The sequence below is a fragment of the Agelaius tricolor genome, unplaced genomic scaffold (assembly GCF_023055355.1).
Source record: "Agelaius tricolor isolate 1412-34295 unplaced genomic scaffold, bAgeTri1.0.p SCAF_2, whole genome shotgun sequence".
NCBI classification, from domain to species: domain Eukaryota; kingdom Metazoa; phylum Chordata; class Aves; order Passeriformes; family Icteridae; genus Agelaius; species Agelaius tricolor.
Genome location: NW_027269262.1, coordinates 11,157,146 through 11,184,133, shown reverse-complemented (window position 1 = coordinate 11,184,133; position 26,988 = coordinate 11,157,146). Strand labels below are relative to the sequence as shown.

Below are 26,988 nucleotides of genomic sequence, written 5' to 3'. Positions count from 1 at the left end.
TTGACATTACATACATGTTAGAGGCAATACAGAGTGCATTTTAATGTTGCTCGCTTGCAAATCAAAGAAAAATAATCTTCAAAGAAAATCTTGCAAATGTAGACATTTTTCTTGATTTCTAAAAGATTATGTAATGTGCATAATTGTCTGTAAGAAAGTTTCTAGGTGCAGGAAACCTTTTAACCATAGTTTAGTTTTTCATCATAAATTCTAACCTGTTTGAAAACTTTTTATAACCTTGTTCAGATCAGAGGTCTAAGACATTACCTTCATGGAAGTGTTCACATCCAGCTGTAACAATGGAGAGGCACTTCAACACAGCACAGTTGTTATGGATATTCACTGTAAATTCAATGTTAGAAACACAAAAGCTGGCTTCAGAATGCAGCCTGAAAATACTAAGTGTATCACTTATAGGCAGAGTTTTGTGGGTTCTGACAGACTCTGGATTTCTAATTGTTGGTCTCAAATGTGCTTTTAGTCAAATAGGTGTTGAATTAGCAGTAACTACAGTGAATGTAATCAATGAGTGTTGCAGGTCTAATCAGTGTAAGCTTAGAGCATCCTGTTTTCTGAAGCTTGGTGCTGGCATCTTGCTTCTGGTATTCATGTGGTCCATCTGATCATTTACCTGTGATTCTATACAAACACAGGCAGATAGTAGGTGTGTGTATCACTGTGCCAAGCAGGGCCCAAATCATATTGTACATTGCACCCCCAATTAGGAAAATGGGCACCATGCAACAGTAATGCCTTGGAAGGGAACATTCAGGAACACATACATAATTCTCACAATCTAATTATAATAGATATAATTAATAAGGGACTGTATTTCAGAAGAAATTATCCCAAGTTGCTGGTTTGTTGTATGGAGTAAATAGAAATTAAGAGGTTCATCAAACTTCATTGTTCTTAATACCAGACACCTATAAAATGTGTATAAATTACTAAAGATGCTAATTTCAAACAAACATTTTGTGAACATAAAAGTTATGAACTTTCTAAGTGATCTGAGACACTGATTTAACTTTTCCAAAAGTTAACCAAAACCACACAGGAGTTCTATTCCCTAGAAGTAATGTTGATTTATTCTTTTTCTTATGGTTTATCTCCCATTGTTGTAAGAGGTATGCTGGCATCTACTGATCAAGGCATCCCTGTTTCTGCTGTTTCATCCATCAACAAGTTATCACAGGCTGCATTTTCCCATGAGGAAAGCAAACACATCACACTTTTCCAGAGAAAAGGAGTCATATGAAGCAATTAATGGAAAAATACATTGAGGATTAGACCCACAAAGCTCAAAACAAACAGCTTTTGAGTTGAATGTGAAGTCAAGTGAATTTCTGTAAGATTATTACATTAACAGGGCTCCCAGGAACTAGTTGCCCTCTCACTCAGGATGATTCACAGAAAGAATAAGAATCACCACAATGGTAATTAAATATTTCTATTTATTTTTTCATTAATACAGTATTTCCTTTGCCCCAGACAAATAAAAAGAATCATTCATAAGATATTTATTGAAGAGCTATTAAAACAGAGTGCTATAGAATCTCTTGCTTCCTTTAGAAGACAACCTGCTTTAGTATTATTCAGAAACATCACTGATGCCTACAGAATAATGAACCTTTTTCCCCAATCTAAACATCCATAATGGATCCAAGGCACATAACAGTGTATTAATTTTGGGAACCAGGTTTGACCTAGTACTCAGAACAGATATACCACATGAAAAGGTATAAGAATTACTGTTTGAAGAGGAAGTTTATCAATGATGAGGGCAGATTAGGCTACTGCCAGATGGTGAATTACTCTACTGGTGAAGGTCAGAGTTTTGATTTCTTCTGGAAGAAGCTGACAATAGCATTTACACATTCATCAGACAACCACCTCTCTGTCAGCACTTCACACTCTCTGCTGTTGACTGCATGGAGCTTCTCCTTTTCCATACTTCGTAACAGCTGCTTGGACACTGCCAAGGACTGGAGGAGAAAGAGAGGAACATTAGGAAGGTAAGTTTTCTTTTTATACTTTAATGCTTCAGAAAATACAAAACCCACACTGGAATCCTAACCCAAATGCATTAACATCAGATCTCCTAGCTTTTAGTCAACCTTTTTGCTGGAAATATTTGCTGTTTTTAATTCCCCAGACTGCTAATAAGGTGGAGAAGGCTCATGGGAAGCAAACCAGCAGTTTGCTCATAAGTGCTCATAATCAGGGTAGATGGGCAAAAGAAACAAAACCCACTGTCTGCAGTGCCAAATGCCACTCACATTACCAGCAGCTGGCATAGCTGTCTCCTCCTGTCCAAGGAAACACAAGACCACCATGACTTCAGTATTCTTGGAAATCCTAAACTAGGGAGCAGAAACACTGAGTTCAGCAAAAATTAAAGCCACTCAGTGTCATCTTGAGTACCCAGGGTGCACACCCTATAATAATACTGCAGAACCAGTGGTAAGATTCTTAAATATAAAATATTGCCAAAATAAAAACCTAAAAGAAGCCACCTAAGGCACTCACAGAGGCACTGCACAGGTGGATTAATCAGTTAATTTTTAAAACTTTTCAGCCACTGCATCTCTGTGGACAGTGCAGTGTCTTAGATGCAGAGTAGAAGAGAAGGATCTGATTCCCAGCAGCAGAGGGACCAATCTGTGCTTGAAGGAAATTATATTGAGCCTCATTATTTCGATTAAGGATGAAGTGAAACCAAGCGACAGGATAGGTTTGGCAGAAGAATTGCGAATGCTACAGGCTTACAAGGTGGAGAAAAATGAAAAATACTGACATTTTTGGGGAGGCTTGCAAAAGCTTCTAATCTGGCCCAAACTTCCTTCTGAAAACTGCTGTCAGGGAAGACTTCAGTCACAAGTCCCTGGGCACAGGCTTCTGCTGCAGTCAGCTTTTTATTGAAAAGCAACATCTCACTTGCCTATAAAAAACAAAAAAGCGTGATTCAACAAGACACAAGACTTGAGTTATCTGACAGAGAAGCTGCATGCTTCCACATCACATTCATTTTACTTTCTTGCTTGTTAATATCTGCCCTCTGAAAAGAACACAGAATAGATGGTGATGATTATTATTGTAATTATTAAGGAACCTCCAGATACTGTCTACTTCAAAGGCCCTGCTTGAGCAGGGTACTCAGTCCCATCATTCAGGCCATAAAGAAAAGGTTAAGCAAGTTTCACACCCCAGAATCAACCCTTGGGCTTAATCACTAGGGATTGGCCTACAGCTTCTACTGTTCACTAGGACTGTGCATGTCTTTTTGAGCAGAGCTCCAGGTTGCAATCTGAAATTACCTCATCATAAATGTGTTTGTTCACTTTTGCAGTGATTCCAAAATTTCTAGAACATGTACTGGCAGGCTGTGTCTCACTGAACAGACTATTCTTGGTACTTGGATGTCTATGAAGCACATGCTCTGCTCTTTATAGATTTAAACTCTGCTCAAAAAATACTAATTACTCAAAATACTAATACTCAAAATTATATTAATGCATGAAATATAAGATAAGTATTTAAAACTACCCAGATTTTTTCTGTTGGATATCAAAAGAAGCAAAAAGGATTTATGCTGTTCTGAGGGAAAAAAAGGATTCTGCTGTCTCTTGATTTTTCAGGTTTTTTCCCCTTTTTTTTTTCTTTTTACTATAAATTAGTTTCCTTATTTCTAAAATAGATAGAGAAATTAAGACTATGGACAGAAGACTACCCTCGCTGTCACAATCAGAGGTTACCAACACACAAAGGTCAGATGATCCCACAGGCTGTGCAGACATTCTTACCTTGGCTAAGCCCATAATTTTTGGAAACAGGTAAGAGGAACATCCTTCTGGGCTCTGCCCAAGTTGACTAAATGGGCTGTGAAATGTAGCCTGGAAAAAAAAAAGAGAAGAAAATAAAGGAAACCTTAGATCAAAGCATGGAATTGAAATACTAGGACTTCATTTTAATTTTAAATCTTCTACTGAGACAGAGTTCACCAAACACAGCTGAACTATTGCCATAATAGCCTTCAAATACCATCTGGTAACATTGCTTCATCCTCTCAGTGCACCCCACAGTCAACTTTGTGTAACTCCATTTCCACATCCAACAACCCTACTGATGAAGCTACATTTATTCAATACAGCACTTAGAGAAACTAAAGTGTAGGTGCAAAATCTTTACAGAAAGGATGTTCATGCACATTTGCCTTAAATGTTATTAAATACATATTCCAAATAATTTATGAGGCAAAAAGCATTTTTGCCATTCTGAAGCACACCAAGTTTATTCTTCTCCTGAAAAATTCTATTCACTGAATCTTTTTTCACCAAATGTTAAGCAAATCTAAAAAAAGCCTGTGCCAGAAATGCAGCAAGGAGTCATACAAAATAATACCGTAATTGCAAGTCAGAACTGAACAGTGAACAATCTGTTAGAACAGAGAACAATCAACTTTGAGAAGGCTTCAATAAACTTGAAGGTAATAGGAAAACTGTCATGAAAGATAATCTAAGTGAAAAGCTAGGTTAGATCCTATAGAAATCCTCCAAAAACTGTTAACAAGTGTTCAAGCAAAAGCTGTCCCAGTGCTGGTAGGAAGGTACTAGCAGACTCTAAATATTAATGAGCTTGCCATGGATTTTAAACACAAATATACAGAAAGTGAAAACTATGTCAGATAATAAGTATGCAACTAATATAATCATACAGAGATTTAGAAAAAAATACAAGGCAAAAATAAGATGCATTTATCAATGATTATACATACAAGTAAAAGGAAGTTCAAGTATGAACTTCAAGCCATTCAAGAAATTCCATGGTTGTTAATCAGTGGCTGATGCACCCCTGTGTTGGTTATTAATACAGGTAGGCGTTCCTTGATGTGATATACAAAACCTTTAGACTTTTCGGAAGAGTTCTTTTCTTTCAAATTACCCCAAATCAAATAGTATTTAATACAGAAAGAGGCTTTAAGACTGTCTTGGGATAGGCCATCCAAGGTACTTACCCTGTCAGAAGCGTAGACAAGGTCACACAAACCAAGGACTGTTACACAGATTCCAATAGCTGGGCCATTTACCACTGCAATCAGTGGTTTAGGAAAATCAATAAAATGACCCACAAAGTCTCTAGAGGGAAGGTAAAACAGAAGATGCAAGATGTAAGAGACACACCTCAAGTGTTTTTCATCCAATATAAACAAATTGCAAAACATGTGATTAGACACTGCATTACCAAACCCATGAGCTAGACAGAAACTATGTAATGTATGGGTTTTGAGCCTTTCAGAAATTATTTCTGACAAAATAAGAACTATTTGAAACAGCTGCATTTCCTTAGCAACTAAGAATCAAACATGTACTAAGAATCAAACATGTCAGCAGAGCTTTTCTATGTGATCAAGTTATGGAAGTGTTTTCCTCTTCAGCTACAGTTGGTGAATACAGCACACTGACAAGAGCCCTCTGCCTATGCATCCATCCCAACTCCACCCATGGGACAGCAATTCCCTTCACAGACTCTGTTCTGCAGTGAAGCCCCAACAGGCACCACACTGTGATGCTACCTCAACACAGAATTCCCTAGAGCTCTTCTGCACGCGTCTGAGAAACAGCATTTTGTTTCATCTGACAGCTGCTTCTCCATCCAAGAGGTGCAAAATGCATTCTCAAAATAAAACATTTTCCAAAAGAGAACAATGTTGTAAGAACTCCATTTCTCTGGCTTCTCTGTGCATTGGTTGTAGTGAACACTGTGCCTGTGTAATAGTAACTTCTCACAAGAGCAAGGTTAAAGACCATAAAGCTCACAAGACCCTGCATTGTGCTGAACACCCTACAAAACACCACAGGCTGGAACACTAGCCAAGTACCACTGAGTAACATCTTCACAACAGGCTCACACTTCATCATAAGCACTTTGAGGGGCAACTGTGATCCACAGACAGCTCACCTAAGTAAAAGCTGCAAAACTAAGTACTTTACTTGCAGTACATCTTAAAACATAAACCAAAACTGCTGATTTTCTGTGTATTTTAGCTTTTTCACCAATATATAGACTTGTTTATATATATAGGCACTTGTTTCCAAGTGCCTAAGGAAACAATCCAATTTGCAAGCATCTCTCAGATGCAATTATCACATACAGAAGTAAGGGAATACAAAATCTGCTTAAGTAAGGGAAAAAAAGAAGCAGACCCTTATGTGAGATGATATCCCAGATCTACTCAGCCTTAGAAAATAAATTCATTTAACAGGTAAATTAAAACTTAAAGGCAGAACCGAGATCCCAGAATTACTGGGCAATTTTGAACAAGCTCATTACACCTGTCTCTGTTCAAAGAAGTCTGTCAGAGAAGGTATTTTGGCATTTCCTGGAAGCGTAGACACTGCTGGATATCAAAAACTCCACAATTTTTTCACATACAGTTAAAACAATCTTTTTGTCATTATACCTGTATGTACTTTGGGGACTAAACAAGGAAATCAAGTCTTTAGCATCACTGCACTTAAAAAGACTTCTAATAATAATCTATTTATTTCATACAATTAATACCACTTCCTCCCACAGGATCTTTGTGTTTATGCACATGGTGAGCCCATGGACACAGTCACCTAAGTAGATTAATCTGGGTCTCTGCTGTTGTTTTCTCACAATGTCTGCAAATAATATTTTTCCCATTACAGTAACTTATGTACATATGAAACTGAGATGTTCTACTTGAGTAATACTGCTCCATCTTTTGCCATCTTCTCCATTTCACCAGGCTGGACATTAGTGAAATTATTCAGATCATTTCCACTACTGTAGTAGTCTCCATTTCCTGCAGAGAACATATAGGAGTAAATGTACCAATGGTTTCTGAGTAGGAAAGAGAAGAGCTTTGATTTATCTCATTTACAAAAGAATTTCATCCTGAGTGTCTAATAGCATTAAGTAATTATAAGGATTTTCTCAAAATATACACAATAACTTAAAGGACATCTAGGGCTTATATATATGCTTTGACTGTCAATTTGTTGAAAAAAACAATCAGTAAAAGCCAAAGAATGCTAGCTGTGAAATATTTGATGGGGAAAATTAATTTTCTTTTTTTTTTTCTGTAACTATCAGATGGAAAAAATATTTTATTTCTTTCCCTGCACACTTCCTTAGGGTGTTTTTCTGTCAATTTGCAACCATTCAAACAATTAGATGAGAGAAACATTTTTTTAAACAGGGCAATGGAAATGTAAGTTGATGCACCTCCCTTCACCCACCTTCAAACTGATGAAGAAATCAAAAGGAGACAGAATAACCTATTTAGTATATGGTAGAGTTTCAGATTTTTATGATCTATTTAGAAAAAGGCACAGCAATCTAAGCATAAGACTGACAGCACTGCACTGAAATCACTGTATTGGAAGATGGATTCTTCAGTAAGAAACAGATAAGCTGGTATTCAATGCATAAGTCAATTTGAGGCACCACCAAAAAAGCAAGAAGCATTTAAAAGCTGACTACTGCATGACTCAATTGCCTAAATCACCCTATGTTTCATGAGGACATTCACAGGATGAGACCTACTTTACACTGCAGTGCTCTTATTCACTGTGTGAAAAGGAACAGAAAGGTTTTACAGAGCTGTTTGCTGTTGACTCACAGCTATATAATGTGTTAGACTTTCCAGCTTCAGTTGTGTCTTTCTTATCTTGTAAGGGCTGAGGTGCACAGTCTGTGCTACAGAAAGGAAATCCAGCATCCTGGGAATGGGAACCAGGTGTTGGTAAAGCAGACAGTGGAGAAGAATTTGCAAGCAATTACCTCAGAGTAAACAGGGTCAAGCCCAAATTCACCTTGAAGTCACACTACTTAGCTACCAGCCAAAACTTGAGTTTTGGCTAATTTCCTAAAAAGACACTTTTCTGCAATGAGGATGGGCCAGATAGGCAGCAACTCAAAAGTAATAAAGCCTTTAGGAGTATTCCATATCCATCTTCTCAGGTGAAAAAGATATTTTGATGTAACAGCAAGCTTGCTTGAGAATTTAAAACACCACCTTAAAGAAAATTTGCCAAGACACTTCGGAAAACCTTTGGTTGTTAACAGAGGAAAGGATTTCCTCACTTAGTTTTACCTTATTCTAAACACAGGTAGGTATTTCATGTCAGTACTATACCTTGGTATATATAAAACATACCAGTTATAACTGCTATGGTAGAATCATTTTTTCCAGCTTCTTCAAGTGCTTTGATAATTTCTCTGTACATCTGCATAAAAGGAAAATCAACAAAGTACAAATGTGATGCTGCAAAAGAACCTAAAAATGAGATTGACACTGACAACAAGGAACTCAAGAGACAGATTAGCTATCATCCTTTTAACTGCTGAAAAATTTGTCATGCACAGAAAGCTTGGTATTACATGTGAAGTACTTCAGACCATAAAGACACACGCTTGCAATACTGAAAACTTACAGTGCAAATCTAAAGGACAAAATAAAGTCCTTTGGAAAAACAAGCACTCACGTGAAACAGCTAATTTCAATACAGCAGTTTAAGTGGACAAAATAACATACTAAAGAATCAGCAGCAGTGGGGTGAAGACCCTGCTCTTGTATTTCTGCAGTTGTGAACCAGGATGATTGTGATGCTTTCAACAGGATGGACTTACTCATGAAGATAACTGTGGGAAACAGAAGATCACCTACACATACGTGCAGCAGTACTGAGCCAAAGGCTGCATAAATGCTTTGTTATACTCAACATGGTAGTCAAATCTTGCATCCAAAACACAGGCCAGTCTTCCTGCAGTTTGCTATTTTAATTTACTCTAGACCATAATCCTATACTAAGTTTGAAAGAAATCAAAAGACACAGAAAAGCCTAATCTGTAAAATTTTAGCTGAATGATTTCATTTTGTACTGGATATTTATTCCTTAGGTTGTTGTTGGATCCCTCACAAAGGTCAGACCACCATGCTTCAGTCAGTTCTGTTGAACCCCTAGTGAGGATCCTGTAAAGATTAAAGTAGCTTTTTCAGAAAGAACAAAATCATTAATCCTCACAAGTTCATTTCTTTACCTGATGGTTGATGGCATTTTTCCTATCAGGTCGGTTAAACATTATCTTTGTGATATTGTTTTTGGTAGTAACTATTAATGTTTCATAGCCATCGTGTCTGCCCTCTTCTGGAGAAGCCTCTTTCTTCTCGCGAGCAGATTCTGCAGAGACCAGACTTGAGACAAGTTCAGCATACTTCTGTCTGGCATCATCCTGCAACAAAAGACAAGAAATTTAAAAATAAGGTAGGAAAAAAAGAAAAAAAAAAGAAAAAATACTTTAAAAAGTAAGAAGAAAATAACACACAGAAGATTATGAAAAGGGAAAATTGAAATCAGTTACAGTACCAATAAAATGGGTACCTGGGTGGAGGGAAAGGGGAAGGTGACTGCTTCAGGCAAAAGAAAATTAAAATCTTCATTATAATATATTCCAGTTAGGGGGGAGACGAAGGGAACATATTGTATTTGAGCACTGCAGAACATGCTTTAAGTCACCTTAAAGGCAGCAGCAATAGATTCACAGAAGGAAAAGTGCATAGATGCTGGGATGATGACATTTATTTTGCTGGAAGAGTGCTCCCACCCATGATTAAGATTCCAGAGAGACCTTTGTCATATTCCCAGCATTTACACATTTCTATGGATCCTTTGTTTCTGCTTTCCAGCCAGACATTTCTCCAACAAAAGTTTTTATTTTAGAATATGTGTTGCTGAAAATAAGATCACTGAAATAGATCTTATGGCATTTTAAAATTGCTTGAAGACATTCGTTTTCATTTAGCACTAACATGACACACAGAAGCCTAAAGAATCCTATCTCCCTATTTCTAAAGTAAGCAGTAATTCAGAAGAATTTTAAGTACTTGGTTGTTACAACTTATTGGCTTGAAAGGATAACATACTTTGAACAGTTCTATAGTCCATAATGAGTAGCACATTAAATTGTGTATCCACTCTCTACTCTAACTTGAGGAGCCAATTCTTTTCCTTAAGTATTTCTAGACTACTCATAAAAGCTGCAGGGCCATCTCAAAAATAACCCTAAAAACCCCAAACTAAACAAAATATCAAAATGCACCCCAAAAAACCCAAAGCAGAACAATATCTTATATACATGAGATTATGCAACCATATTTTCTTTAAAAAAAAAAAAAGAAAAATACAAAACCCCTCCTCTATATTAAAGAATCTTTTTGACTGAGCTCAGCAACTACTACTGAGCAGCAGGCCTAATGAAACACTGACACAGATGATTTGAAAAGCTTGTTTCCTTCATTTAATAGCAGCTGAGGAAACCATGGCAGCTCTATGCAGTCAGACTTACTAAAGCCTGCATGAAAAAGGAATGCTTATGTATCTATTGCATCTTTATTCTTCCTGCTTGCTTCACTTGACTTCTCTAAAGGTTATGAAAGATACTAAAAATATCAAGATATATTGAGAAAGAAAGAATGAAGAGAGGTTCTCAATATACCAATTTTTTCTAGTCTTTTAGTCAACAGCATAAGAGACTGAATTTTTAAAATGGCAAAGTTATAAATATGCTGAATTCAGAGATTTGTGTTTTGTTGTAAGAAGTGAGAAGCTCAATCCATCCTTCTTAAAGGGAAGAGCAGAATGCACCATAATACAAAAACCACTATTCTCATTGGAAGTCACCACCTAAGATCTCTTACACAGTTACGAGCTGGCAGTAATAATGTAGAATGAGACTTACACACTAAAAATAAAATCTCCAAACACTGAAGCAGGGAAGTGATAGAGGAATACAGTATGAAACATTTTGATGGGTGAAGTAGAGATGCTCAACTAGCATGTAATATTTTTAGTCATCAGCTACTCACTTAAAGACCAGGCACTTCAAGACCAGGCAGAGTAATCTACAAAGTATCTAAGTGAAATTATGGGTTTTGTCACCTGAGACAAATTGCCAAGAGAGTTCCATGCATCCCATTTGGCTTTCTTGACAAAGTCCAGCATACCTGGTTTTGGAGCATTGCAGGGACCTTCAGTAGCCTGAAAAAGAGAGAGAAACAGACTTATTTAAACCTTTGATTAAAGTTCAGATGATTTGGTAGAAAATCTGATGTCTGTTCTGAATGCCTATCTGATCAGGACACAGAATTGAACTCTCAGAGAGAAGGAATACGGGTCGGACAATTTTCTGACAGTTCACACACTGTGAGATTTTCAGTGTCTGCTATTTCTAATATTGTACTGGGCTTCCAGAAGCACCTAGCCAATATGAGAGGCTGGTTTCCAAAACCCCCATGCATGTCAAGTTCTCCTGCCGCAAAAACCGTGAAAATTTTATACTTATAAAAGAACGTTTAAAACTTGTTACCTGTGTGAAGAGACCTTTTCATAGGAACTATTAATTTGGATCTTACTTCAAAGTATGCCCTGCTATGAGCAAGGGCATTGGAGCAGCTGAACTGCAAGAGTCTGAGCTATCCTGAAGTATTCTATGATCCCTTTTCCTGAAGAAAAATAAACTATTGGAAAGAAATATTTCAAGTGTGAGACAGGAAAAAGAGGGAAAGAAGAAAGGAATGGAAAGGAAGACATTAATGAGCTCTCTATTATTAAACAATAAAGCTGTCTTTAAGGTTTTTTAAATGACTTACTGATTGTCTTTCTCAACATAAAAAGCCACAGCCTGTACTGACCCTGTAGTCAGTCCTGATCCACAAATACTTCACAAAATACCAATACAAGCCCTGCTATGGGCATAAAGTTATTTCTTCAAAGGTCTCCTTTCATGCTGTGGTAAAGAATAACCTTCACTTGAACTGTGGAGGAACAGTTCCTTGATTTAAAAATAAACAAACAAAAAGCCCCAAACAAAACCTACAATGACCATACTAAAAAAAAGAGGAAAAAGCTCCAGAAATCAACTTTCAAATGTCAACACCATTATATTATAGGCCCAGATGACTGTAGATACAAGAAATTTAAGAGGAGGCATTCAGCCTACTCTTTTTTTTCCTAGACATAAGCCATTTTGCAAAGCTGAATCAATATTGCTATATGGAAGGCATCACACAATGGATGTAATTTTGCTCTATTTCTTTGAATAAAGGTTCTACTGAAAGCATGAAAAAACATGTTTGGTTTCCCTCAGAATTTAGGTTTTAAGGGGCTGACATTTCAGGAACACAGTTTGAGCACATAAAATGAGGAGCCTGTTAACACACAATACATTTGAACCGCCAGTATTTGAAATAAATTTTATAGGCCCATCCCCTCAGGTTATAAATGCTCCTTACCAAACAAAGTAAGTCAAGTCATGCCTACCTGTTTAAACAGGGCATAGAGTTTCAACTTCATTTCATTCCCAGGATCCTTTTTCAAAAGCTTCAGCTGTTCTTGAGCCTTCTGGAAGTCCTTCTGGCTGACCTGCATGGTGGCTGCAGTCATGTGCAGGTGAATCACTGGAACATGAACAGCTTGTGTTGGCCTGGGAGTAAGTGGGGGAAAAAAAATCCCATTACTTCATTTTTGTGCAAGACTAGAGGAGAAACAAATACACTGCTTTTTAAGACATTTAAAGTAAATGTGAAACATTACATACAACACTAATCAAAAAGAAGAAGAAACTAACACGAAGAAGAAACATATTAAAAGTCACAAGAAAGTTGCTTTAGAAGTTTGCTTTTGCTGTGATATAATTAACCTTTGGAAATTTTAAATTTTTATTAATTATTTAAATCTCATTCCCTTGTACTCAGCACCTTGAATAATGCATTCAGTTCTGGGCTCTTCACTACAAGGTAGACATTTTGGTGCTGGAATGTCTCCAAAGAAGGGAACAAAGGTGGCGAGGGGTCTGGGGCACAAACCCTGTGAGGAACAACTGAGGGAGCTGGGGTTTTTTAGTTTGGAGGAAAGGATGCTCAGAGGGACCTTGTTACTCTCTACAACTGCCTGAAAGGGGGCTGTAGCTGGGTGGGGGTCAATATCTTCTCACAAGTGACAACTGACAGGATGAGAGGGAACAGCTTCAAGCTGCACCAGTGGAAGCTTAGATTGGCAAAGAAAATCCTCCTAATATCCAGTCGGGTGGTCAGGCATTGGAAGAGGCTGCCCAGGGAAGTGGTGGAGCCACCATGCCAGGAGGTATTTAAAAGATGTGTCTATGTGGCATCTGGTGACATGGTTTAGGGGTGGACTTAGCAGTACTGGGTTGATGGTTGGACTTGATGATCTCCAAGGCCCTTTCCAGCCTAAATGGTTCTATGATTAGCAGCTTTATACATCCATTAATTAAGATGAGTATGCAGCCTGGCTGCTCCTTCGTGATCTTTTCAAGTGTGTATGCTTCTAGCTAGAAACACTTAAATTTGAAAGTCTGTTCTCCTTTCAAGGCAGCACAAGTGAAGACTAATTTCAATATGTACTTTGGAAAAGGACTGTAAGTAAACCAGCTTGTAGACACTTGAGAAAAAGAAAGGTAGTCAAAATATTCTGGGAGAACAACTTCCCACCAGAAAAAGGCAGTTCCATCAAAACCTCCCCCAAAAGTAGCAAACCTAACCCAATTCTATAATATTTCGTAAAAGCAGGTTTACTCCAGTAAAGTTTGGACTCAAAAGCCAACTTTCAAATGTCAACACCATTACATTATAGGCCCAGATGACTGTAGATACAAGAAATTTAAGAGGAAGCATTCATCCTACTTTTTTTTTCCTAGGCATTTTGATTTATTTCAAGAGGGCAAAAGCATGCTGTCACAGCTTTTTGTTTTTGTAAAATTGCAATATACATTAAGCATTTTGACTATTTTAAAAATGCTTGCAGTTTACGTATGAACCTTTCTTCTCTATTCTAGTAAAAAGATAGAAGGGCCAACTTTCCCTATTCTAACTTACAGACACACCTGTCATGTTGGAACGTCATATATGATAGATTTTGTAATCAGTCTCATTTAAAAATTAATGAGTATCTTAAATGGAGACTGACAGAATGCTTAATCAATTTAATGTTAATATTTCAGTTACAGGACAATCATTTAAAAATCACGGAAATACTGCCTTTTTATACACACCTAATGAGAATTTAAAAGATGTTCTACTGCCTACCTCAAAAATGTCCTCATTGCTCTAATTTTCTAAAGAAAATTTATTTTCTGCTGAAAGCCTAGAAGTTGTGGGCAGGAAGTATGAAGAATGCGAACTGTTCCCCATTAATTTTATTTCTCTTTAATTTTATGCAGCTATATGATGTCTTATAAAAATATTTGTAAGACCTACTGTTTTTATGTCCTATTACCCAAAGCCCTTCTTTGTTCATAAAGTCAAAGTTCTGATATTTTGGAGATACCAAGTTTGAATAACAGACACGGAAAGAATATTTTTTGTTATACACAGAATTTCTTTCAAAGTGAAAAGATTTCAAAATTTGCTTCAAAACCTTATGCCAGTAACAAGAAACCTATCTGAACAATACAAAATGGAACAGGCTATCAGAAAAGGCTGCAAGAACAGAAAGTCACGTTAATTAAGCTGATCAGCTGTAAGCCTTTATTAAGATAACAGTGCACCCAGACAAACACAGGGTAAACAACTCTCACTGTAACCAACATTCAAACTGGTGTGTTCAGAAAACCCTGTCAGAGTTTAACAAGTTCATCCCTTAAATAGCCAGGAGGTTACTCAGCCAACTTGGGGACTCTGTTTCCAGCATCAAAAAAATACCTTCAACAGGGAAAAGTGCACCTAAATGGATACAGATACAAGATTTCTAACACTGCATCTCTTTCATTAGTCTGTCCTGGAGTGCCAGAATATGACACTTTCAGTTCTTACTCCCAAATGTGTTTTTAAAGCCACATTAACAGGAAGAAGAAATGAGAGTGCTGGAAGACTCACCAAGACAACAAAGCTTGTTTTGGTTTGGCTTTTTTTTCCTCCAGTTTTGCTATCCATCTTTGGAATTACTGGAATGCTACTGTCCCCAAGATGATCTGTGTATCTGCTACAAATTTTCTTGTCAGTCTAGGAAATGACTGAGGTAGATCCTGTGTTTAAAAATGGAGATTTGGGTTTACACCATGTTTGACAATCTGGATTTCACTCCAGTCTGGCTATGGTCAGTATCATAAAAAGGCTTTAAGAATCTCCTTTATATACAATTTGATAATGATCATAAATTAACAAAAGTTGAGCAGCTAGGGAGAGGAGGATGCCATAGCAGCTGGTCTGAAGGTATGAACACACATATTTATGGTTAAGGCTGGTTTGGTTTGAGTTTCTTTGCATTTAGCAGGTCACAGTTACTTACTCCTTATTAAGGATGCAAAGTAGAGAAGTTAGATGAAAAGAAAACAATTAGGAGAATCAAAAAAGTTTGGCTGGGGAAAAGTTGAATGATTTTTCAGTAAGTCCAGGCTCAGAGGAACTTTGCTGTTTGGTTATATTCACTTTTTGCTTAGTTAAATGTTTGGGTTAATTTTACATTGGTAAAATTGTTATCTATCTGCTTCAAATACTTCATGGTTCATTCTTCTTTTCCTCCTTACCTACTGATTTGTAATAGGAAATTGTGCAACCTAGGTGTTTAATGAAGTCTGTTTATAAGAAAAGACCTTTTATCTTTCATTCTTCCTTGCTGCTTGTAGCTCAGATCTCTGCAGGACATTGATGATTCACCCCATTCCTTCTGCCTTCTGATCTCTACAGACATTTCCTACACATCACAGATGCTCATCAATTCTCAACACGCTAAGGCTAAGCTGATTACTATGATTTCTCTATTAAAATAACAACAAAGGATGAAAACACAAAGAAAAAATTAATTTATCTCACAATTAACTCATCTTGGGCAAGACTTAATTCTTCAGAGGCACACACAAATAGCAGTAAGAAAGCCCCTCAATCCCAATTAGATCATACAGAATGAAGAGACGACTCGACACCTCTCAGCAGGCACAGCAGCACTGCCACCTCTGGCACTGCACAGTGGTGCCATGCCACAGTCCCAAGGACAGAGGAACAGAAGAGGCTGCTGCAGTACAGTGTGCAACAGCTTGCTCTCTCCATCTGCTGCTCCCTTGCTGTGACACTGAGTCCTTCCTAGTCACTCACTGGGCAAATTCATGCCCCACTTCAGCAGCCACACAAGACTTTGTGGAAACCATGCAAGGCAGGCACAGAGCCTGGAACCTGACATACAGGCTTTTAATCCAAGCAGAAAAAGAAGCCTAGGAAAGGCAACCAAAAAGCCCCTCTGTATTTCTCTTTCTCATCTACTCACTGCAACAAAGTGAAATCATTTCCTTCACAAAGTTTCCTGTTTATTGCCCTGCACCAAGTGCCTAGTTAGTTGCCACTGCCCCACTGCTACAAATTACCTTCACTGTAGGCAGCCACAGAAGAGTGGTGAGGGCTGGGCAACCTCCCCCAGCTGGGTAAAAAGCCAGCTCCCACCAGAGAGACAGAAGCAAGATGAGTCACAACTTGGCAGCGCAGTCAGAGTCCATGACAAACGCCTGTGCTCTCCTGCAAGACCAGTCACTGGGGACTTCGCAGGTTGTACACTCTGAAAAAAGAAATAAATCCTGGGCATCACTGTCTGAACCTGAAACATGCAGGTTGACAACCATTCCGTATTTATTCCCTTGGTTCAGACATCTCTTTGCTGCCATTCAGTCATTCAGGATACCTTGGAGGCTCCTCATTCATCCTATTCACTCTACCTGTTCACTTAAATGTCCCTTATCGCAATAAACATTCAAATGTCTCTTAAATTTAGGACTGCAATTACACTGAAAGTAATTTCTCACTGTTCATATTATTCACAAAAAGACTGCAAAGCCTGTCAAAGGCAGGCCTCTCACTTCTGTGTAGTTCTGTCCCTTGCATAAGGACTTTAGAAGAGTTAAAAATGCCAACTTTTTGTAAAATACTGACTGCTCACTTTCAAATTTTTAAAGCAATACAGCACTCTCCTCAAAGATTAAATAGAAGTCAAAAGATCTCTTTGCACAGGAAATATCAGACACACTCAGCAAAAGAAAGGGAGCGATATACCTGAAATCTATTTTCCATTTACTTAGTACAAGTTTCCTTTTAAACATTAGTAGATCCTGGGGAAATAAAGCACATAGAAAAGCAGTTAAAAATCCTATTAGGATTAAAAGCAGCGGGTGGTGCTAGATACACATTGGGTTTAAAACTCCTGGCAGAAATGGAAAACACTCATTTTACATTATCTTAAGTAGCTTTAGGGAGACAAGCAAGAAAAAGAACAGGAAGTTGTGTTAGTAGCAAGAAGCACATTAAACTGTCACTTGGATGAATCCTGCAACATCTTTTGTCCATTATGTATAAAACTTCAGACCATGTGTACAACATCCCTTCTTTGCCATGATCTCAAGGTGCTGTAATTTTTTCCATTGTTCTTTCCACACTTTCCTCATGCAGAACAGAGAAGGGCATGGCAACCACCCCTTGCCATTTCCCACACACAGTTTTGCAGCACCACAAAGCAGCATTATTTCTGCTCATGTTCTTTCCATCTCAAGAGAAAATTACATGAAATACTGGTTTGCTGGTGCTGTTTGAAGAGTTATGGGTATTTTTGTTCTTTTAGTTATGACACAAAGCAATCAATTCCCACAAACCTCATGGTGCTCAGTGTTTGGTTATAACCTAAAACAAGCTTCTGATTGCATGCCTCTCCTGAATCCCTGCAAAGAAGAGACAGCACACGCTTCCCAGCCCAACCCACACCTGATTTGCAGGTGCCAGCCAGACCTCCAATTTTTATACAAGGTTCAGGTGCCTAAAACCTATCCTAAGAGCTTCACCTACCCCAGCACCAGCAAGTGCTGCTCTTACAGACTGCTGTGAAGTCACACAGGAGGAGAGCAACCAAATCAGACCTCCTTGCTCCCTGTCCTGCTGTGGGGACACATCCATCCATAGCGAGGAACCACACGTGCTCCCTGCCAAGGTCACTGGGGCAGTCCTTGCCTGCTGGTGCCTGGACAGTACCACTCCAACCAGCTTCAGGCTTCATTCCCCTTCTTTCAGTAGCACTTCTCTCACTTTGATCCTCCCTTAAAATTTTCCTGATTTTTCTCCCTGGAGGGCAAAAGGGATCTGGAGATGGAATAGCAACTTTGGATCATTAGTTCAGCTACATCAGGGAGCACAGGAGCAGAGCTGGTGCAAAAGCTTGTCACCACTGGCAATTGTAGCAACTGCTAGGAAATGAGGAGTGTAAGGAAGGGGAATAGAAACCTGTATTTAAACTGTAACCATGAGAAAGTGAGTGAACCATCTGAAAATAATGATTTAAGTCTGACCTGAAACACCAACTTCTCTCATTCCCCCACCAAGTCTTCATATCAGAATCTCTAACAAGATTTTAAAAAACAAAGTTTAATTACCAAATAATCATGACAATGAGCAAAGCATTAGCAGTAACACGCTTCCTTGGTAACCAGGAAAATATTTATCATTTTCCATATTCACTTGCAGCATTTTCTGCATGCAGTAAATTTAAGGTTGTACTTCACTTTGTTTTGCTGACAAGAGGAAGCTATTGTCTATGCTGTTAACATAAAAATGATTAGAAAATTTTAATCTGCAGGTTCCCCAAGTTATCATTCATCATGCCATTGATTATATTCTACTGAAACCAAACAGATAATAATGTAACATTAAGGACTCATAAATTTTTTACATAGCCCAAGCATTTATACAGCAATATAAGAGCTTTTCCTATACTGCTTAAAGTGAGAGGACTCATTTCTGCCATATCTCCCCAGTCACACTCTCCCTACAAGCTACCTATACCTGAGCTGGGAAAAAGAAGAGGCACCTGAAAATGCTAAAGCAAAATGAGCATCCTGTGGCATGTTTGGAACACTCATTGCTCCTTTACTGTTGGAAAAATAAAAGAGAACTATGGAGAGTGTAGATGGTGTATCTACAGATAAATTCTGGATAGTTTCTTCTGGCTGTAGAAGAAAGGTAAACCTTTCTTTCTTTATGCCATCTTATTACAGGCTGTTCCCAAAGAAATTCATATCAACTATACACACTTCTCACCATATACTCTTTTCAGATTGTTTTTTTCTTTTCTTGCTATTGAATTACTTTATCATGTGTGCCTACCAAATCAACAATGCCTGCTGCTGCTGTTAGACTTTCAGCTGCAAAGCACTCTTCCTTTAAGTTGTATAGGCAGATTTTCCTTCAAACAGGAGTTGTGTATAATGTTAAAAGAAACCTCAGCTTGACAACTTTTACACTAATAAAGGCAAATTGCTTCAGGCTTTTATTTTTAGGTCTGTCCTTTCAAGTTTCTTCTCTTATACTGGGAAATGTGGAGTGAACACTAGGAGAAGGGAGGTCATGAGCAAGTGGCTGCATGGTACTCCATCTGGGGTTAAACTACAACAGTCTTTTTTGATGCCCAGTGTGGGGCACAAAGGGTTGAGATAACAACAGATCTGACCACGGCACGTTAGAACAAATTTGTTAAAAGCATTTAATAAATTAGCTTAATAGCTGCTGGTTACAATGCTTAGAATTACATTTGCTCAGAGTTCTTGCACGTGTGCTCACAGTCCCTGTTCCATCCATGGGGTCTTATCAGCATCAAAGTTATTTTCTAGACATCAATGTATTTGGTTCATTTGGGGAAATACCTAGTTTTATTAACCATGGCAACAACATGAAGGAGTTGATGACTCAGTAGACAGAACTCCAGCCTTCCTAAAAAATCCCCAAGACGTATCCCTTCCTGTTCCACCAGCATAATCCCTGGAAGTACCCCACTATACTTCAGCGTGGAGTACCTAAAATTTATTGCTATTAGGCAATAAGAATGTTTCTAATGTTCTCATATTTCCAATGTATCTTACTAGTAGAAAACATCAGTTCAAATACTCTATAAACAATTTACTTACTGCTACTTTAACAAACAGAAAGAAATGAAAGCCAAATTATTTTCCCCTTTACATTAGAATGTTTCAAGCGTTGTTCTAAGAACAAGTTTAGTGTATAAATCCTCATCAGCTTTTACTATTTTACACTCCTACACTGTTTTGACATATAAAAACTAGATGATAATTATGTGTCTGTTGGCAAATTGAAGTGCTGAATCACTGTTGTTTAGTGCAAGTGGCTCAGCTGTGCTTGATAGTTTCTTTTTCAACATTAAAGAACAGCTAAGAATGAAGGCTCTAGATTACCATTCACTGAGATATGAAGTGATCTGATCTTTGTGCTCTATACACATACAGTTTTGTTTTGTTTTATTTATGCCCTCATCACAGCTGCTTGGAGGGACACTAGGGTCATCTCCTGAAATCTCCATAAGAACTCTCTCTTTCCAGCAGACTTGACTGGAAATCATGAGAGAACCTCCTGTATATGCTCAGTCCATGTAAGACATCTCTAAAAGCAGGATGATTTACAGACAGAAACACACTTTAAAGTTAAAAATAAGAACATCAGCAGAAAAAATATAGAGCTGCAATACTCATGCATGTGACATCTGCTGAGAACCACTCAGTTTATTTGCAGCATTTGGAGAGCAGCAAACTCCAATACATTCCTTACACATCATTATCCAAGGTGACTTAACAAAAAGTTATGAACAAATACTCAAAATCCGTGGAGAAGGGAAAATGCCATTTTGATTTGGCTTGCAGGGACAAATCGTGTTGGCTGTATGGAGAGCAAGAACACGTATACTTTAATATTAATGGCTTATGGTTTCTTGACAAGGATACAACTGTCAAACTGGCTTCTGCTATCATGGTAGAGTTCATGAAGAATTATTGATCTGGGAAAGAGGTGGACAACCCGTATAACTTGGAAGTTCTTCCTCTGAATATAAAGGTGTTTTGTCTGGCTTTATACTAGCAATTAAGAAAATCAACACAAAACCAAACATTCTTTTGCTTCAGAAACAAGCTGACTATACTGACATGTTTGAAGCTGTAAGAATTTTACAAGCATGTGTATCATGGTATGAAATGACAGCATATTTGAAATTTAAAATTTGCCCTGTTTAATGCTTAGCTCACAAGGACCAAATTATTCAAGAATTGTTGGCCATTCTATAAGCTAAATTGCTCTTAGACCAGACCTTATGCCAGAAAAAATATTATCAGAACACCATACCAGAAAAACAGTAGCTGCTCTGTTGGAGGGCCAAAGAATCATCAAAGAATCCATACAACACAATATTTCTAATCCTCAAAAAATAATTTTAATTCACAACTAAGAATGGAATCTCTTCTACTCAACACTGGTGAGGCCATACCTGGATTACTGCATCCAGTCCCGAGTTCCATAGTACAAGAATCATGGTCACACTGGAAAGAGACCAGAAAAGAACCACAAAGATGGAGCATCTCACATATAAAGAGAGTCCTAGAAAACTGGGATTGTTCAGAAGGCTGTGTTCCACAACAATCCATCCTCAGGATTTCCAGACATCTTGGCTTGATATTAGCTATGGACTGTGAAATCCAGCTCAACTACATACAGCTTTGCTGCTCTGGATTACATTTTGTTGATTTTAACTGCTGTGTGTATTTCCATTCAAAATAGCTTAAGAGTGTGCTTACATAATGACAGAAGTTTACCAAGACACTTTTCTGAAAAACTATCCAATCATCTCACCACTACCTTTTGTCTTTTAAGTTGTATTGGTAAAGCAGCAAGAGCAGACAAGATGTAGTAACCCCTGCAATTAAAACAAGTATTTTCAGAGAAAGCTTCTCATCAAGAGATTTAGTCGTTCATACCTTTGACGAATTAAGCCCAATATTCAAAACACAGCAGATTAGTTTATTCCACTGGCTATGTTTCAGAATCCTGGCCCATAAAGAGAAATTCAAGATCCACTGGTGGTATGAAGAACCCTTCTGAAAGACTCTGAAAGTTACCTTAAAAATGCTAGGGGAAGCTGATTTTACCAGTATTTTGCAAAAACCTACTGCAAAAGTCAAATGGCACAAGGTTTCAAGAAAGGAAAGAAAGTGGTTTCTTTAATATATAAAACAAAAAAAAAAATTACTACTTGAAAGGTAAGAAAAGTATGATGAGCTCTCTAAACTTCCTACTGACTTGCACCAAGACAGAAAAGACTAAGCTTAGGGGAAAAATAGGCTTAAAATCTATTAAATCTATTTTAAAATTTAAAATAGGTGTGTGTTCTGCTTGCTTTTCTGGTGGCCAGGCAAGGGTCTGTGACCCACATAACTTAGATCACAAACACCAACTGTAACTACAGACCTGATCTACCAAAAGGAAGTTTGCAAAGATAAGCATGGTTATCTTGAGCAGGAGGAGCAGAGAAGAATACCTGAGCACTACAGAATCCAGCACAAGCCAAGGAGGCTGATACATGGAAATCTGTCACAGAAAAAGATGTTGGTTGATAGCGAATAGCAAAGAGCTGAGCAAGGCACACTAGAGCAGCCTGAAATACAGCACCAAGAGGCACAACTTCAGAGAGTCAGAAACCAAAATGCAAGAGCCTGTGTAAGACAGCATCAGTGAGTAAAAACCACACTCCACAGGGCTTTCCTGGTGGAGAATTAGGGTCTGTGTTTTGAGGACGAGACACAACCCTTGTATGTGGACACATTTCCCATGCCAGTGAGCCAGGAGGCATTCCCATTCAACTGCTAGTGAGCGGGGAAGTCAGCAGGCAGATGTTCAGGAGGATGCAGGACATCTGCTGCCTACATGGGTTGAGTTGGGTCTTGTTTCCCTCACTGAGATCAGGAGGGAAACAAGATCCAACTCACCCATATCTGGGGAAAAGTTTCAGGCATAAAAGCAACTTCTACTGCCAGCACCAGAGGTTTTGGTACACACCCCCAGGAGACTCAGGAGTGTTTGCAAACAGGGTTTTTAAGGATATAGTCTGATTTATTTCTTCATAGCAACACTGCAAAAAATCCAGTCTTTCTCCTTGTAAAGGGAATTGGATTAGGGATGTCAGCAGACAGTAGGAAAGAAAAGGAGAGCTGCTACAATATAGAAATAGGGCCTGGTGGGGGGAAAGTGGGTGAAGAGGCAATAGTGCCCTTTTTGCTCAGGCAGCATGAGAACGTCAGAACAAAGTTCCTAAAATTTGTATGTCCATACCCAACGACAACTATCTGAATAGGACTGACAGAAAGAACTATACATTCCCCACCAGGGATACAAGGCAGACTCCCTCTCTGAGGCCAATTAGGTCCTCATGGCCAAACCTGGGAAAAAGAAACAGAACAGAAAAGAGGACCAGAGGCACCTCCAGGATGGCAGTAGCCTCAAAGAGGTTTTCCACAAGGCAAGGCTTACATGTCCTCTGGGTGTGCTGGCATCCACAGCTCTCCTCAAATGCAGGAAATTTTATTGCATGTCTGTAGCAGTGGAAAAATGTATTTACATGCTCCTCACATATTAAAAAGAACCAAATAAAAACCTGTGATGTAGGTGATACATCATTAACAGAAATCAAGAAGCTTTTTCAGAGAATGACCTGGAATACTGAACCGCTTTTAAGAAGGAGGCCCCTGAGCACAATCAAAGAGATCAGTTCTACCTCTGCTCTCAGTGGAGCAACTTCCTTATAAAAGCACAATTTCATGGCAAAGCAAAGCCTCTGGGCTCTAAAGACCCAGGACTTTACACCTCACTGGCTTAGTGGGAAGCAAGGCAGAAAAGAGCCATAGCTGTTGTCTGTGGGGCTGTAGGTCAGCAGTCAGAGAGAGGTAAAGGAAAAGAAAGAAGGATTATAATGTCCTGCTTTGCCATACATCTATTAAAGGGTGCTTGAGACAATGACCAACAAATGCAAAAAAAAACTGCACTACCAAGTAAAGAGTATGCAATTCAGGGAGCAGGATCAAAAAACTCCCAGGCAGAAGCACAGGAAGGCTGCAGAGACTGAATAAGGACTGTTGTGCATTGTGCTGGAACACCTGAGCTCCTGCCATGTGGGTGGGATATAAACATCCAGATGTTTTGTCATGAGATGATAAACAGATGCCAAGAAGAGATTTGGAATGCTGCTCAAGAGACAGGGGGAAGTGAACTCGAAGTCATAAGACTGCTGCCTCCCAAGCTGAAAACCAGATAGTGTAGTGGAGATTTACTGTGAGCAGGAAGTATTCCAGGTCCAGGGAGAGACCAACAAGGCTACAGAAGCAAGGAGAAGCCAACAGTGTAAGAGAAAATTAACTGGCTTTCAATTCATTTTACTTAAAGACCAGCATTTAATAGTGCTGCTATGAAAAAGGCTTTTCTGAGATATAGAAGAATAGCTCATGGGAAATTGGTTTTTGACAAGATCTGACCTCCTTTAAAGTTGCTGAAACACCAAGGAACACACTAGGAAGTTTGGGTGTGACTATGTTACTGTCTGGGTTTGACCAGGAGAGTGCTCATGGAGAAAGTCTCTGCACTGCTGCCAACTCCACTCCCCCAGATTGTGCTTGGCACATACAAGTCAGATCCCTTCTAAACTACATAAAACTGGGAGATGTCCCCCAGCCACTGACAGGCATTCAGTGCTGGGATCACACTACAACTAGCCCAAAGGAAACCCCCAAAACAAGGATAGCACAGATGGAGGTTTCTCAACACCAAGCATTTGGTGCCCACTGGTCTGTCTGACCTGCCCTAAGTGCATATAAGGCTTCACAGCAGTGGTGTTGGGGGGCCCCCACCTCAAAGATCTGAGTGCAAAGACTGTCAAATGCATACGGCCTCAGTAAGACTCTTCTGAATGCGCATTTGTGTCAGCATCCCCCCATCTCAGATGAATTTAAACTTGAAATATTATATACTGCAACAGGGCAGCACAAGAAGAGCTTGTGGAACCCACAGTTCCATGTCTGAATGTCTTGCTCGGAAAACAAACAAAACAAAATAAAGTAAGAGCAATTCTTGGGGTTTGCCTTTATATTTGTACAAGTCTTTCTCTTTCAGTGTTTCAAGGATGAGAGTCTTTTTTCCAAGTTTAGACTGCAAAAAATGCTTCCTAAATTCACCAGCACACCAATGTTGACAGTGTCTTTGATAAAATTCTTGCATACTGCTAAGACAGAAAATAAGGCTCACTTTTCTGGTGCTCCAGCATTAGAAAAATTGCACTATTTTTCTTTATTATAGCTGATTAAATACTAAAAACATGAACCCATGTTCAGGATGTATTAATAAATACTGATTTATGAACTGGTGTCTCACATAGAATCTTGTAATTTCAAATACATCTGACTCCACCAGCCTAATGATGATCAGCAGCCAGTCTTTTACGTGCTTTCCCAATTTAGAACTGCTTTCCCTCACTTTCATTGTAACAACTTAGCTACATTAAATTAATATAATTTAGCTGCGACAGCTTGCCTAGAGAGTTCTTTTTTTTAAATGAGGGCAGAAGTCACACAATTCTCTTTGTTTCTCCCTCTGTCTTAGAATGTTCATGTACTTACTTCAAATAAGTTCTTACAAAGCTTTGGGTGAAAAAATATTACAATTTAATGCATAAATGTCTTACAGTTTTCTGGCTAAGATGTGCTCATGCCTAACAGACATATTTGGATACTTGAGTAAAAGCATTTCATTTATGAAAGTGTGCATTTTAACAGTCAAATCTGAATGTTGCTACCAATCAGAGTATCACACATCTTTAAATCTATTGATATGACAATCTCTGCTTCACTACTCTATTTAGGAACTTGTTTACCAAGTATATTTAACATACCTTGCTTTTTCTTGAGTATGAAGCTATTTTTAATTGGAAGTGAAAATTCTATGAATTGGCATACTTTGTGATTCTCACTCATATACAACCAACTTTATAAGCAACGTATACAAGCAACTTCACAGTGGAATTTCCAATAAAAATGTATATCACACAATTCCAAGTGTAATTGCAACTCAAGCCACCCCTTCTGCTTTCCACTGCCCAGCTAACTCTGAAGGCGCTTAAAGACGATATGTAATAAATAAAGGCGTAGAAGATACTGTGTGATTGTCTGGAAAGCCAGAACAGTCTTAGCGAGGAGCCCTAATTAGCTGGACACAAAATTAAGCTTGATTTTGTCAAGGCCAGGCTGGATGGGGGTCTGAGTAACCAGGTCCACTGGAAGGTGTCCCTGCTCCTGGCAGGAAAGTTGAATTAGATTAACTTTAAGGCCCCTTCTAACCCAAACCATTTATGGGATTATTACATGATCTATGGGACTGATAAAATAAAATACAGAAAACAAGAAAAGGCCCGAACACACACACTCTTTTAAACATTTCAGTACATGGATACCTCACCCCCAGCCTAATCAACAATTTTTCTGGTGGCGAAATATTTGCCTCAGGAAGGCATCAAACACAGGTTTCCCACTCCCACTCTGTGTTGAAACACTTAAAGGTGCTTGGCACTGCCGGAGGGGTCCCCCAAGTGTAGCAGAAAGCGATTTCCCCCGTTTTTGGGATGAGAGCGGCGCCCGGCCCGGTGCAGTAAAGCCGGGGCCATGCAGCCCGGTGCATGCAGCGGCACGGCGAGGGCAGGGCAGGGCAGGGCAGGGCAGGGCAGCACGGACGGCTCTGCACGCCGAGCCCCGGCGGGTGACAGCGGGAACTGCCCAGCCCCGTCATGGCACCAAGACCCCCGGGCCCGCCGCTGCCGCCCGCCCCGTGAGGGGCCCCGCCGGGCAGCCCCACAGCGATCGGCACCCACCTTGTCCCGCAGGGCAGCCGCCAGCACAGCCTCCGGACAAAGGTCAGGGCCGCGGACGCCATAACCGGGGAAAATGAAGGCGGGAGGGGAGGAGACTGCAAACCCCGCCCCGGGCATGGATCACCGCCTCCATGGCCGCAGAGAGGGCGGCCTGAGGGCGGCCTGAAGGCGGGGCCGGGGCCGAGGCCGAGACCGAGCTCCGCCCAGTCCTTAAAAGCAGGTGGGCCCGGCTGTGTGT

The 26,988-nt window shown here is 39.2% G+C and overlaps 1 protein-coding gene across 3 annotated transcripts; it reads right to left on the bottom strand.

Annotated features, from left to right (window-relative positions):
- Positions 1–1,436: 1,436 nt before the first annotated feature.
- On the bottom strand, positions 1,437–26,905 carry ECI2 (enoyl-CoA delta isomerase 2). 3 transcript variants are annotated; one of them, XM_071452717.1, is made up of 12 exons: positions 26,751–26,895; positions 17,081–17,136; positions 16,402–16,589; positions 12,348–12,510; positions 10,968–11,066; positions 9,070–9,261; positions 8,186–8,255; positions 6,727–6,829; positions 5,015–5,135; positions 3,804–3,893; positions 2,798–2,941; positions 1,437–1,985 (listed from the first exon to the last, which is right to left on the bottom strand). In XM_071452717.1, the coding sequence occupies exons 4-12, from the start codon at positions 12,468–12,470 to the stop codon at positions 1,830–1,832; spliced, it is 1,098 nt and encodes a 365-aa protein (XP_071308818.1). In that variant the 5' UTR covers positions 12,471–12,510; positions 16,402–16,589; positions 17,081–17,136; positions 26,751–26,895; the 3' UTR covers positions 1,437–1,829. The 3 variants fall into 3 exon arrangements, with proteins under 3 accessions (XP_071308818.1, XP_071308829.1, XP_071308811.1); XM_071452728.1 differs by lacking the exon at positions 17,081–17,136 and having other exon boundaries at positions 26,751–26,876; XM_071452710.1 differs by lacking the exons at positions 16,402–16,589; positions 17,081–17,136 and having other exon boundaries at positions 26,751–26,905.
- Positions 26,906–26,988: the final 83 nt, after the last annotated feature.

Excerpts from the sequence above, each read along its gene's own strand:
- ECI2 (XM_071452710.1), bottom strand. The coding sequence starts at position 26,812 with ATGGCGTCCGCGGCCCTGACCTTTGTCCGGAGGCTGTGCTGGCGGCTG. Across the intron at positions 11,067-12,347 it reads TCTATGCCCTGTTTAAACAG|GCTACTGAAGGTCCCTGCAA; the intron begins GTAGGCATGACT and ends TCTCTTTTTCAG. Across the intron at positions 2,942-3,803 it reads AAATTATGGGCTTAGCCAAG|GCAAGTGAGATGTTGCTTTT; the intron begins GTAAGAATGTCT and ends TGTTTTTTATAG.